At 43.8% G+C, this 13805-nt stretch overlaps 1 protein-coding gene across 2 annotated transcripts in view; it reads left to right on the top strand.

Moving 5' to 3' along the window:
* The window catches only part of Cap2 (cyclase associated actin cytoskeleton regulatory protein 2), a 144965-nt gene that overhangs the window by 52632 nt on the left and 78528 nt on the right, over positions 1 to 13805 (top strand). For both annotated transcript variants that reach the window (XM_051194345.1, XM_051194344.1), the window contains exon 4: positions 4714 to 4791. In XM_051194345.1, coding sequence (XP_051050302.1) covers positions 4714 to 4791 — 78 coding nt within the window. The remainder of the gene's footprint in view (positions 1 to 4713; positions 4792 to 13805) is intronic.

Here is a 13805-nt window from a genome sequence, read left to right as displayed (position 1 = left end):
TGAAAATTATGGTAAAAAAAATTGTTTTGTAAAAACAAAACAAAACAAAAAACCTCAATGTTCTATAAAAATTGCCAGATGTCAAAATAAACAGCTAGAATAACAGAGACTCACCGTTGCTGGTTTGGTTGATATATTACCCTTCTTGCTTAGAGAAGAGCCTAATACTGATGCTGGAATGAACATAACCCAATCCCAATCTTGCCATTGCCATTCTAGCAATTAGTTTTTGAAAATGTATGAAATTGATTCCCACCTTTTATATCAGGAAGTGAATTCCAACTCAGCAGAGGTAGAAACTGCTCCGAACAGATGGGAAGCTAACAAGAAGAGGTTAGAGATGAAATTAGTAAACAAAAGGAATATTAACATTAGTATAACTCAAGACCACATAAGACCGAATCACTCTTTTCAGGGAGGTTTCCTTTGGGCAAAGCATTTTTCTATTCCACAAATGAGCAAAGCCAAAAGGAATGGAGAAAAACAAATCTTGCAAATGAGAGAGAACTCTCAAGTGGGAGAGGCTGTGTGCATGCAGGGGGTGGGGTGGATAGCAGATGGGAACTCTACTCTGAATTCAATTTCACTACGAATACAAAATTACTCCAAGGTCAGGCGTGAAGATACATGTCTGTCATCCCAACCCATGGGAAGAGAGCATTGCTATAAGTTTAAAGCTACCCTGGGCTAGCTCCAAACCATACTACTGCAGTATGAGACCCTTTCAATCAAAACACTTCTTTATAATCGTCAAACCAAAGAGTCAGAATCTTCAACGACATCAGTAACTGACAGGTGAACTTTTTCCATCCCATAAAGACTTCCTTAGATAATATGACAAAGGAGAAGAGGAAACCCTAGGCTGCTTCCCTCTAAGCTCTGTCTCTAGGTACTGCTCTGGAGAAATTACCTAAAACCTGAGACAGCTACTTCATCCAAGTGTCATATGTCCCAAGTAGATGGAGTAAGTCTTGGTCTAGGTTATAGGCCAAATCCCCAGGACGAGCAACACCCAAAAATCTCTAACTACCTCCACTGAGCATCTCCTGCTGATGGCTCCTTGACAGCGTGCATGCATTATTTTTCTCTTGGCTGTGACTAAATGTCTGATAAGAAGTGGCCTAAGGAAGAAGGGCTTGTTTGGGCCAGCTGTCCGAGAATGTAGCCCATCATGGTGGGAGAATCATGAAAACAGGAGCAGTTCACTGCTGTTGACAGCAGGCATACAAGGCTGCTTGCTCACATCTCTGCAGACGAGGAAGCCGAGAAAGGGCAGGCTATCAGCCTCGGGGCCCACCCTACAAAGACCCACTTTTTCTAGCTACTTCCCTCCTCAACAAACAGCACCACCAGCCAGGAGTCATGCATTCAAACACGTGCTTCTATGAGAGAGATTTACTTCTAAGTCATAGCATACCAGGTCCTAGAAAAACAGGTCTTGATCATAAAGATTTTGCTTTCAAACTGTTGCTTAGAAAGGAAAACACTGATCTCCAATATGGCCACAAAAGACTAAAAGGAATCACCATGTTTTATGAGAAAGTTTTAAGTGTCAGTGTGCACACAAAATAATGAGCAAGATCAAACGGGAGGGCCAGCATTGGCAGCTGCAGGCAGCATCAGAACAAAAATAGAAGGGCACAGGCTCTTGTGTTGTGTTAATTTCCATTGCTGTAATGAAACACCTGATATTAAATCAAACAGGAGAAAGTTTGCACTCACTCTACTGCTTTTAGTCCCAAGGCCAGATAGCTGACGATGGCAGTGTCTGATAGAATCAGAGCCGTAAGAGACTGAGGTACCAGAATCCTCTTCAAGGACACCAATAACCTAAAAGCCTCCCATTGAGTCCCACAGCTTACGCAATATCCCTTCAAGCTAGCAAGCCAGCCATGCACGTAGGGGAAGCAGTCCTGTTCCAAACTTTAGTGTCCTTGAAAATAATAAACTAGGGCACAGAAACAAATGTCCCACGATGACTCTATCAAAGTATAAAACACCCATAGACATTGACAGGGATATCAGATAACTTTTTGACAGCTTTTTAAAAGTGGGTGATGAAACCATAAGAAGGAAATAAAAGGCAGAGTTAAATTAAGTCAAGAAATAAAATGCAACAAGTGCAGAAATGATATGTGTGTTGTAAACAATATTAAAAAAAAGAAAAAACTCCAGATGCAGTAATGCACTCCTTTAAACACAGACCTGGGGAGACAGGGGCAGATGGATCTACTTGAGTTCTAGTCCAGTGTGTTCAAGTCCCAGGACAGCTAGAGCTACACAAAGAAACCCTGTCTCAGAAAAATCAAACAAAGAAACACTAAGTATATAAGAGTTGTTGAAATTATATCTATTGTCAATAGAAGGAGAATAAAACAGAAAACAAACAAAAAGCACTGTTCATATGAGCCCAGTGAACTCAAATCACAGACCAGGAAATAAAAGACAGAGAGGATCCAGAAGCTATGAAGACACTCAAATATTAGCCCCTGAAGACTGTTGTCAAAGTCCCTGGATGAAGACTCACAAATGAAAGACTTGAAACATGCTATAAGGAAACTTCTGGAAAAGAAAGAAGGAGGCAGGATTATAATATAGGAAGTTCAAAATACAAACATAGCTCAGTTAAGCTGTTAAACCCCAGCTTTGAACCAGAATAAGCAAGTTTCCTTCAGGGAAGAAAATCACACAGCTGTGCTCAGGGCTGGGGAGGCAGCCCAGGAGGAAAGGGTTGTCTAGTAGTTTTTTTTTAAAACTTCCATCATTGAAACATCCTGCCTTAAAAAAAAAAAAAAAAAAAAAAAAAAAAAAAGGAGGGAGAAGAGGATGAGGAAGGAGGAGGAGGAAGAGGAGAAGAAGGAAGGACAGGGGAGAAAGAGGAAGAGGAGGAGGATGAAGAAGAAGTGTTCTGAGGTTCTGAGCCTGGTTCCGTCAGGAAAATGCCTACTGTGCAAACATGAGGACCTGGGTTTGGATCCCCAGCACCCAGTTAAAAAGCTACACATGGCAGCTGATCCTGCAACCCTAGCCCTGTTGGGGAAGGGGCACAGGTTAGAAGCTAAGAGACAAATCTTTGAAGATTATTGGCTGGCCAGCCTATCTGAATTAATGGACATCATGTTCATTGAGAGACCCTGTCTCAAAAAATAAAGAGCAATAGAGGAAGTTACCCAACATCTACCTTGAGCCCATACACACATGTACATATGTGCTCATGGACCCACCACACACGCATACACCACATACACATATAACACCACACATTGGTTGCTTTCACTTACTAAAACAGTGATGTGACTTTTCTTAAAACAGAAATAATATGCTAAGCAGCTAACTAAGGTTAATTGCAGATGGTATAGAAATTTAAAATTATTTGTCTTACTATACTTAAGTAGAACTATTTAATTAAGAATAGAAGATGAGAAAAAAAATGGCTATGTATTCCAGGACATTCCCACATATACAAGTCCTTTGTGTTGGGGTTAGAGGTAGGGGTGGATCCAGGTGACCAGGTCCCAATGAGACACATTTTGAAAACTTTGACAACCAAACTTTTTTCTTTTTAAGGCAGCCTCTCACTGTGTAGCCCTGGTTGACCCGAAACTTACCTTCTATGTAGATTAGGTTGGCCTCAAACCCACAGAGATCAGCCTGTCTCTACCTTCTAAGTGTCTATTTCCATGCCTAGCCATGAATCAGCCTTTTAAAAAGCTTGAAATACAATTCATATATCCTAATATTCACACTTTTAGAGGGTATGATTATGAGGGTTTTAGTATAGTGAGAAAGATGTGAATTTGGTCTGATTAGAGAACCCAGGCTCCGTGTGTGTGTGTGTGTGTGTGTGTGTGTGTGTTTGAGAGGGAGAGGGAGAAGAAGAGAGAGAGAGGCGGGGGAGATTGTATGGATGCATGTAGCTGGATACTTGTGTGGATGTGTCTGTGGAGACCAGAAGTCAACTTCAGGTGTAGTTTCCCAGGAGCCATCCATCTTGATTTTTTGAGACAAGATATCACTGGCCTGGAGTTCACCAAGTAGGCTAGACTGCCTGGTGAACCTCAGAGATCTGCCTGTCTCTGCCTCTCATGTGTGGGATTCCAAGTGAGTACCACCATGTGTAGTCTTTTTACATGTGTTCTGAGAGCTTGCCTCTGGTCCTCCTGCCTGCACGGCGAGCACTTTGCCAACTGAGTCATCGCCCCAGCCTTAATTGCAGAACATTTTCATCAACCACAAAAGGAATCCTCTGTGGTCTGTCAGCAGTTTCCTGCCCATTCCTAGTCCCCTTAGCCCCTGCTGCCCACTATTCTACTATCTCTACAGATCTGCCTATTCTGGACATTTCTTATAAATGAGATCACACAGGCATGCTCTTTTGTGACTGGTTGCAGTCACTCAGCATAATGTTTTGAAGCCTTGCCTATGTCACAGCCTGTGACAGCACTTTGCTTTACAAGCTGCATAACACACCATCTCGTGGCTAAGTCATTTTTAAAAATCTGTTTATGAGTTGATGGACATTTGGTTGTTTCCACATTTTGGCTATTATGAATAATGATGGTGTGATTATGCGTTTGCAAGTTCTTATGTGAACATATGTTTGCATACTTCATGGTTCTGTTCACTGCTGAGATGGAGTGGATGGATGTACAATGTGTTTGATACTTGTTCAGAGTCCAAACACTGAAATGGCTGCCTTCTTTCTGTTTGCAGGCGGAAATGGTACACAGCGCTTTCCAGGCCCAGCGTGCTTTCCTTCTCATGGCCTCCCAGTACCAACAGCCCCAGGAGGTAAGAAGCTGTCCTAACAAACAGGACTGCCTAGGGAGCGGGCAGGGTGAGACTTCAAACAGAAAACCACAAGAGTTGTTTCCTTTAATGCTGTCTCTGCCCTGGACCACAATAGAGCATCCCATCTTTATAGCCTTGGTGATTATATATATATATATATATATATATATATATGTATGTATGTATGTATGTATGTATGTATATATATATATATATATATATATAGACAACTTTATGTGTGAATGTGTGTGTGTGTGTGAGAGAGAGAGAGAGAGAGAGAGGGAGGGAGGGAGAGGGAGAGAGGAGAGAGATACCTGTATAGGATAAAAGCCCCTATAATATATCCTCTTATTACTGATAAATTATGATTATCACTAAGCACATACAATGACAATGGACATCACCACTTTAAAGATGATTTATATGTGACATCTATGTCCTGTTCTTTCCTATTTTCATGATGAAGAAAAAGTTGGCCCTAATTTTGGTTCCAAATTTTCATTGCCTTCAGATCGGGCTGCTGGTCTTTGAGTCCCTGGAAATCCCTAGTGTGGCTTTGGTGGGCTTTTGCATCCTAAGTAGCATTATAAGCTGACTTGGTGCTTCCCAGTGCCCTGTTCTGGCCACAGCTAGGGAACTTCTCTGTAGTTTCTGACTCAGTGGATCATGAATATGGTGAGACTCTGTGTCATTCAATAAGTTCCTGAGTGATGCCCCAGCTATAATATAAAAATTAGAAACTTTGTGAGTCTGTAAGGACCTGTGTGTATCCTAATCTGCCATTCCCTGCCACAGCAATATTGGTTAATCTCTCTTAGATTAAAGGTATTTAAGGACTGGGCAAATAACTCACTAGGTAAAGCACTTGCCTAGCAAGCATGAGGCATTGAGACCAGTTACTAGAACCCATGTACAAAAAATTGGTGATGGTATTATACACTTGCAATCTTAGCTCTGAAAAGCTGAGACAGGAGGATGCCCAGTCTCCCTGGCCAGCCAGGCTAACCTGATCTACAAACTCTAGAACAATGAAAACAGTCTCCAAGAAAAAAAAAAAAAAAAGTGAATAGCACCTGTAAAAACAATGTGTGAGGGTATCCTCTGGCTCCAACAGACACACAAACACCAGCGTCTGTGCACACACACACACACACACACTCGAAGATATTAGAGGATTTACCACTCACTACAACAGTACCATCCATGTAGTAATTTCAATAACCTTTAATCCATCATAATGAATCTATGTGATGCCCAGAGTAAATCTTAATGCATGCACCAAGGAATATAAAGGTAAGAGCAGATGTTAAGAAAGAACATTCGTCACAGCGCCTTCCCATTTTTCCAGTACATCATGTAAATACATCCTCACCACATTCCCTGAACCCAGGCCCCACCACCAACAGCCAGACTACCAGCATAGTGTCGTGGAAATGTCTGCGCTCCCTTCACCAGCTGTTCATAATCACATTTCAATCTGGCCCACGTTGTAATAACGATATTGTCAGGAAAATGTAAAGATGAGATAGGAACAATTGTCCTGATAATCGTGTATCTTCTGTTTGTTAACATTCATATCAGTAAAACAGAAAAGCTGAGTATCCTTATGACAAAGTCATTCAAGGCACTTGTTTCTTTTGACTTCTAAAGCAAATTCCTAAAATCTAAGCAGTTGCGATGGGCAGATTCCTGGGAATCCAGGACTTGGCCTTCAGAGGACAGCAGCAGGGAGACCCTCAACCCTCTTTAGAGATTCCTTCCCTGCCTTGGATTTCCTTCATTCAAAACATCAATTTAATTTTTCATACAACATATTTTGACCATATTCTTTCCCCCAACACTTTCCAGATCTTTCCCTCCTCTCCATTCACCCAAATTCATTTTCTTATGCTCTCTCTCTCTCTCTACCTCTCTCTCTCTCTCTCTCTCTCTCTCTCTCTCTCTCTCTCTCTCTCTCTCTCTCTCTCTCTCTCCTGTCTCTCAAAATAAAAATGAAAGTCAAAACAAAAGCAATGAGACAAAAAAAAAAAAAAAAATACCTGTATTAGCACACAAAGCTAATACAAAGCTAGGGGCACTCTACAGGGGGGATGGATTTTCCCTTTCTCAGCAGGTATCAAATACAAATAGTTTCTTGGTGAGGAGTGGGACTCTGTCCACATCCTGTTGTTAGTACTGGAATTTCGCCTGATTTGAACTAATGAAGGTCTGGTGCTCCCCCCCCCCTTTGGAAAAATTTTAACTACTTTTCTTGTTGTCACAAAATGAATGAGAAAGGCAACTTAAGAAAGGAAGCCTTCATTCGGGCTCCCAGTCTGAGGGTGCGGCCAGTCATGGCCGGGAGATACGGTGGCCGGAGCGGGAGGCAGATGGTCACTTGAATCCACACTAGGGAAGGAAGAGAAACAAGTACTGGTGCTCAGTTGGCGGTCTCTTTTTTCATTCTGTCTGGGATCCAAGCCTGTAGCATAATGTCACCCACACTCGGAGTGGGCCTTCCCTCCTCATTGAGGTCTCTGTAGAAACACCCTTACAGACACACCCAGAGACATGTCACCTGGGTGATTTAGCCAGGTTGACCTTGAGGATGAACCATCACAAGTCCGGTCACATGGGTTCCACCCCAAGGAGTTCCCACTTGGCTCCAGTACTAGGGGTCCATGAGTGACTTTAACTTGTAAGCAGAGCTGTAAACCCTCCCGAGATGGGCATGCCTCTCCTTCTCTGTAAAAGAAGCTACCACGAAAGCTGGGTGGGTCTGAAAGCACGGAAATATCCCAAGCTCCAATCCAGATGAACTGTACTCCTCGGCCTCTCAACCCCAGCTTTGCAAAGGAGACAACTGAAAATGCCTTGGCCTGCCCTCTTTGACCACGGTGGAAGAAGCCGTTTCCATTGAGTCCAAGATGAAGGAAGAACAGACTTTTCTCCCTGGTATCCCCCTCCGTGGGTGCTCTGAATGGAACAAGAATCCTTTCTACTTTGCACTGGGAAAAACCCATTCTGTAAATATTAGATGATGACTAGAACTAATGAGCAAGTGAATGGATGTAGCATATGGTAGAACATATATTTAGCAAGAATGAGGCCCTGAGTTCGCTAGCACAAGAAGAGAGGGAACAAGGGATATGTCCACATGAACTTGGCATTCCAAGACGAGCCATGGTCACGGATACTGGCTTAGTGTGCTAAATATAGCGTCTGCATGTTCCCCTCCTTGCTCTGCTACATTCTTGTTAAAAGGTACTGAGATGGTTTCAAGGGAGGTGTGTACTGACATGTCCCATGAGCTTGGGTTCCCTATGTCTGGTGCAGCAAGGCCCAACAAGATCAGTAGGTAAAATGGAAAGCTAAGGTTTTTGTTTCCTTTCGGTTTGGTTTGGGTTGGGGTTTTTGTTTTGTTTTGTTGTTTTGGGTGCCCATCTCTCGGTCTGACCCCTTTCTCTACTTCCTTTCCTCTTAACCCAAAGCACTATTCTGGAGCTTTGTCTGACAGGAAGGCAGATACACAGGAAAAACAGTGTGAGGGTGGGCATTGGTCTTCCCAGTATGTGTTCTAGAAGCATAAAGAGTATTACCACAGGGAAAAAAACTGCTGTAATCTCCCATCACACTGCCATCCAGCAGAGCTTCTCAAAACTGTGTAGTGAGAATCCCCTGAAGGGTTTCTGGGTTACAACTGGCCCCCATTTACTGAGTTTCCAGGTCAGTAAGTCTGGAGTGTGTCCCGGGAACCCACAGTGTCCTGAAGTAACAGGGAGCCTGCTGGCCCAGGCTGGCCTGTGGTGTGTGTGTGGCTTGCTCTCTCCACCATGTCTCAAGCTCAGATTCATTTCAGGGCCTTCAAAGTGTCGCTTCCAGCTGCTTCTACTGACCTGGGGAACTTGCTGGTGAATGAAACAAATGAAATAAAAGGACATAGCTACCCCTAAAGTATGGAGAAGATTCTTATTGTAGATGTCAGGGCGGGAAAGAAACAGAGGAAAGAGTCCAGGGTCAACATGGACAGCAGACAAAACCAGACCATGAGAGGAGAGGAAGAGCCACTGACCGTGTGTGCATGTGTGTGTGTGTGTGTGTGTGTGTGAGAGAGAGAGAGAGAGAGAGAGAGAGAGAGAGAGAGAGAGAGAGAGAGAGAGTCTGTGTGCCTGTGTTTTGTGTATACATGCATGTGTGTGAACAGTTGGAGACCAGCAATCCACTTCCAGTATTGTCTTCGAAATGCTGTCCATCTTCTGTTTTCTGTTTGTTTGTTTGTTTGTTTGTTTTTGTCTGTTCTTTGAGACAGAATCTCTCAGTGGCCTGGAACTCACCAAGTAGGCTAGGCTGGCTGAGCAATTTGCCCCAGGGCTCTGCCTGCCTCCAGCTTCCCTTTGACTAGGAGTATAAATAAGTACATGCCACCGGCTTCTTCATACATGGGTTCTTGAGATAAAATCCAGATCCTCATGTCAGCCCTATAACAGTCACCTTCCAAGAATCAGCCAGGGCCCCGTGGGAACTGTTTTAACCCCCTCTGAAGGCAGCTTCCCAGGTGACTCAGTTTCTTCCCAATACCTCTCACCCCTGACAGGTTCCAGCACCTCTCACAGTGTCACACTGAGTATTAAGCTCACGACACATGAACTCTTAGGGGCCACACTCCAATTGTATCCAAATCACACCGCCACTCAAAGTCCTTCACACACACGCTGCATGTAAGATACAGTGTACAAACATGTACAGTTGTATGTCCAAATAAAACTGTAGATAATGGTTGCTCGAATAGGAAGAAGAGATGTTTTTGTTTGTCTGTTGGGGACCTTCAAACATCTCTTTTCACCTGGAATAGACGAGCAACATGATCTTTAATGACCTCTAACATGAGTGACCACAAAGTTTCAGCCTGGAATTCCAATGCAGCCTTTAGTGGACCATTGCCTCTACCTCTACTGCCTTAGAAGGGTGCTGCACCTATGGGTGACATCACCAGGGGAACTGCCTAGCAACCAGGGGAGCAAAGATCCACCACCCAGACCCTACCATGCAGCCTCGATTAATCTGCAGGAACAGTTAAGACGGACTTGGATGTGGAGACCACAGCCACTGGGTGTTAGCGCCACACACCCTCCTTTTGCACAGGCTTTCCACATTTCCTCCGGCAGTTCTTATATTCATATGCCGTGAAAACTTGCCAATAATGTGTGCATGTGTATTTTCATGAGCTCACAGGTACCCACAGGCATGAATGCCAAATGTGCATGGATATGTGGGAGGGGAATTAAAATGTCCAGCTTCACCGAAGTGGGTTCATAGTCATTGAATGCTCAGCCAGCTGTGCAACTTCACTGTGAAACCCTGTATCATACACTCACCTCACAAAATGAAGAGATGTTTTCTGTTAAACAAGCCACCCGTGTCCTGAACTTGGAAGTTGAGAGAATGAGGGTCCCATGGGCCCTCTGAAGGGCATGCTCTCAGTGATCTAAGACTCTTTCATCCTAAATGTCTACAGCATTTGCCAATGTTGCCATCCTAGGGCCCAAGCTGTTCATGAGGACCTTTGGAGCTCTATCTTTTAGATCTCACTCTCCCAAAGAGACTCCTCCAGGCCAGGAAGGGCACACCTTTAATTCCAGGACTCTGGAGACAGAGGCAGGTGAATCTGAGTTTGTGGCCAGTCTAATCCACATAGGGAGTTCCAGGCCAGCCAGGGCTACAGAGTGAGGCCCTGTCAAAAGCAGGAGGTGGAGCTCTTCTACCTTGTCTCTCCTTGTCTTTATTTGAACTTGTACTCGTTGCCCTTGCTGACACATGCCAGGCAAGCACTCTACCTCTGCGCTGTGGCCCCATTCCTTAGACTTCCACGTTAAGGTGAAATGGTGCCTTCCTCTGCAGAGAGCAGGGATTTAGGGTTCATCCTTCCCTTCCATTGTATGTGTGCACAACCTGAAAAGATGAGAATGGAAAGGAGGTGCAGAACTTCCTGCTGGCTGCTCCTCATCTCTGAATGTGTGCCCCTCCCCCCCCCCCAGCACAGCCTCTGCTCAGCATCCCTTCATGAGGATTTTCCGGTGCTTGGAACACCCTTCAAATTTGTTAATATTCACCCATTTTAAACCAAGCCTCGCAGGCCTTAGGAACTTCAGCTAATCGTTTAGGCTCCTGAGAGCTACAGAACTCCAGGAAGTGTAAATATGCCTGGGATTTAAAATATTTAATAAGGAATGACAAATGTTTGCAGAGGTAGATGCATTTACCCTCATTTGAGCATTATACAATATATTGTAATGTATATATATATATTGAAACATCGCATTTTATCCCATAGTGATGTTTCATTTTTATGTTCTTCTCTATCAATTAAGGAAATGAATTTTGTTGTGTACTTGTGTGTATTTTCTTGATACAGTTGCATATAGCCCAGACTATATATGAACTTGCTATGCAGTTCAATTGTCTTTGAACTCTTAATTCTCCTGCCTCTGATTCCCTAGTGTTGCATGACCCACCCAGCTCCAAATATCAATTCCCCTGCTTCTACTTCCCTAGAGGTGGGTGTCCAAATCTGTAAGGGTATTCTAGAGCAGAAACTTAGGACTTTGGCCATCCTGACTTGAATCCCAGGTCTTGTACACATTAACTTCACCAATCCAAACACGAGAATAACAACGTGTTCCTGTGTCTTCACCATTAAGAATCTTCTGCCTTTTTCTAAGTAGCTACTGGAGAATTAACCAGGCTAAATCCACCAAATGTTTCCACGGAGGCACTCTAGCCAAACCAACTTGTCAACTCTAGCCAAACCAACTTGCCTGCCTGAGGTGTGGCAGTTAAAGCTTCCAAACCATAACGGTTTTCTGGGCTAGTACTCCATTCACCCAGCCATCCAAAGAAAGACAAGGAGGACCTAGCTATTAGTTGCTTTTCTCATTTCCATAGCAAAATACCTAAGAAAAAGCAACTTAAATAAAGGATTTATTTTGGCTCCCAGTATGAGAATGCAACCTATCCTGACAGAGAAGGCAGGACAGTGGGAAGAGGAAGCAGCTGCGACATCAAAACTGCAGTGAGGAAGCAGAGAGATGAAGGCTGTAGTTTGCTTTCTCCTTCTTGTCTGTTTTTGGTTTGGTTTGATTTGGTTTTGTGAGACAGGGTTTCTCTGTGTAGTCCTGGCTGTCTTGAAAGTAGCTCTGTAGACCAGGCTGGCCTCAAACTCAGAAATCTACCTGCCTCTGCCCCCTCGGCCCCCCCACCCCGCTCCACCCCGCCCCGCCCCGCCCCTGATCCCGCCCCCACCCTGTCCCTGCCCCCTAGGGAGTGCTGGGATAAAAGGTGTATGCTACCAGCACCCAGCTTCTTTCTCCACCCCATCAGGTGGAGCTGCCCACATTCAGGCTGCATCTGTGTCTCCCCTCCTCAGTTAAAACTTTCAGGAACTTCACATATGCTCTCAACATGGTGTCCCCTACTTGACAAATCCAGTTGACAATGAAAATTAACTATCACAGCTTTAAAACTCCAACACATGAATGTGTTTGTTGTATTTGCATATGAATAGAGCTGTGTGTACACAAATAACTTTCACACATAGTGAGTCCATCCTTGTTTGCCTGTGGTTCACTGAGGCCGAAGAAGTCTCATTATTGCACAGGATTTTACAATGTCAAAGTAGTCGTGTGGCTTTGATCTCAGAACATGTCTGGGGTAAATTAGTTGGTGTTAGTGGCAGGTCTGGAAATTGTAAAGGAAAAGCAAATGACTGAACAAAGCCAAACTCCGAAGTGTTTCTTAAGTCCATGCCCAGAAAATGTCATGGCATCTCTGATAAATCTTCTTGAAGGACTTAACCATGATTAGTTTCACTAAGTTCTGCTGTCAGGGCCCATATGACAGAGAACACCATGCCACAAATAAAATTGGGATTTTTTTTTTTTAAAGGATTGGGGTGGCGGGGAGCATGGAGACCATAGATTGACATCCAGTATCTTCCTGTCTCCCTTTGCTTTTTTTTTTTTTTTTTTTTTTTTTTAGACCGTTTCTCAATGAACCTGTTGCTTCCTAACTGTGCTAGATAGGCTGCCCAGCAAGCCACCTGGGATCCTCCTGGCTCCACCCCGCACCCTCCCACTCCCCACCCCACCTCAGTCCACCCCATCCCCGAATACAGGGATTGCAGATATACAACACCATATCTGGCTTCTTCATGAGTGCTGGGGGATCTGAAATCAGGTCCTCATGTTTGCATAGCAACACTTAACCAAACGAGCCATCTACCGCCCATATTTCAATGGATTTTTTTCAACTTTTTTTTTTTCATCTATCTTGAAAACAGAAAAAAAAAAAAAACTGTAAGGGAATTTTAAAAAGTAAAACATGGTCCTGTTTTGCCTGTGCCATCATGCTGAAATGCATTCTTACTCCATAGTCATTTTTCCCAGTGGTCTGGATGGACCGTTCTGAGGAATAGCACCTCTGAATCTAGCCTGGTGGCTCGTTTTCAAGTTGGCACGATATATTCATTTCATAAACTTGTACACATGTCTGCTCTCACTGTAACTGCTAAGTCAATTTGTTCCCTTCATGACCAACTCAAAGGCACCCAGGGGCAGTAATGCATCCTTTTAATTTCTGAAGAAACATATAAGCTTAAGCTAAATAAAATATACATGCAGCAGGTTAAAAACAAAACACCCATGTCTTCCTGACAAAGGGCTGGATATTGCTTCGTTTTGGTTCGGTTTGAAACAGTCTTGCTACGCATCCTTAGTTAACCTGGTACTCACTGTATACACCAGTTTGGCTTCTAAGTCATGATAATTCCCCTGCTTCAGCCTCCTAGCCCTGGAATTAAAGGCATGCACCACTAAGCCTAGCTTAGCAGGTTGGCTTTTATAAGCAGCAGCCTTATGGGCAGCATTTCACGTTGTAAGCAGAGAAACGAGGCAAAAGAAAGCCTCTGCTTTTTGTGTGAGTGTTGCTACACATGGCCCGATAATGACCTTGATAATTACACCCTGCCTAGCATTGAAGGC

Source organism: Phodopus roborovskii, unplaced genomic scaffold, assembly GCF_943737965.1.
Source record: "Phodopus roborovskii unplaced genomic scaffold, PHOROB, whole genome shotgun sequence".
NCBI lineage: Eukaryota > Metazoa > Chordata > Mammalia > Rodentia > Cricetidae > Phodopus > Phodopus roborovskii.
Note: the sequence above shows the minus strand (reverse complement) of the source record. Positions and strands in the feature narration are given on the sequence as shown.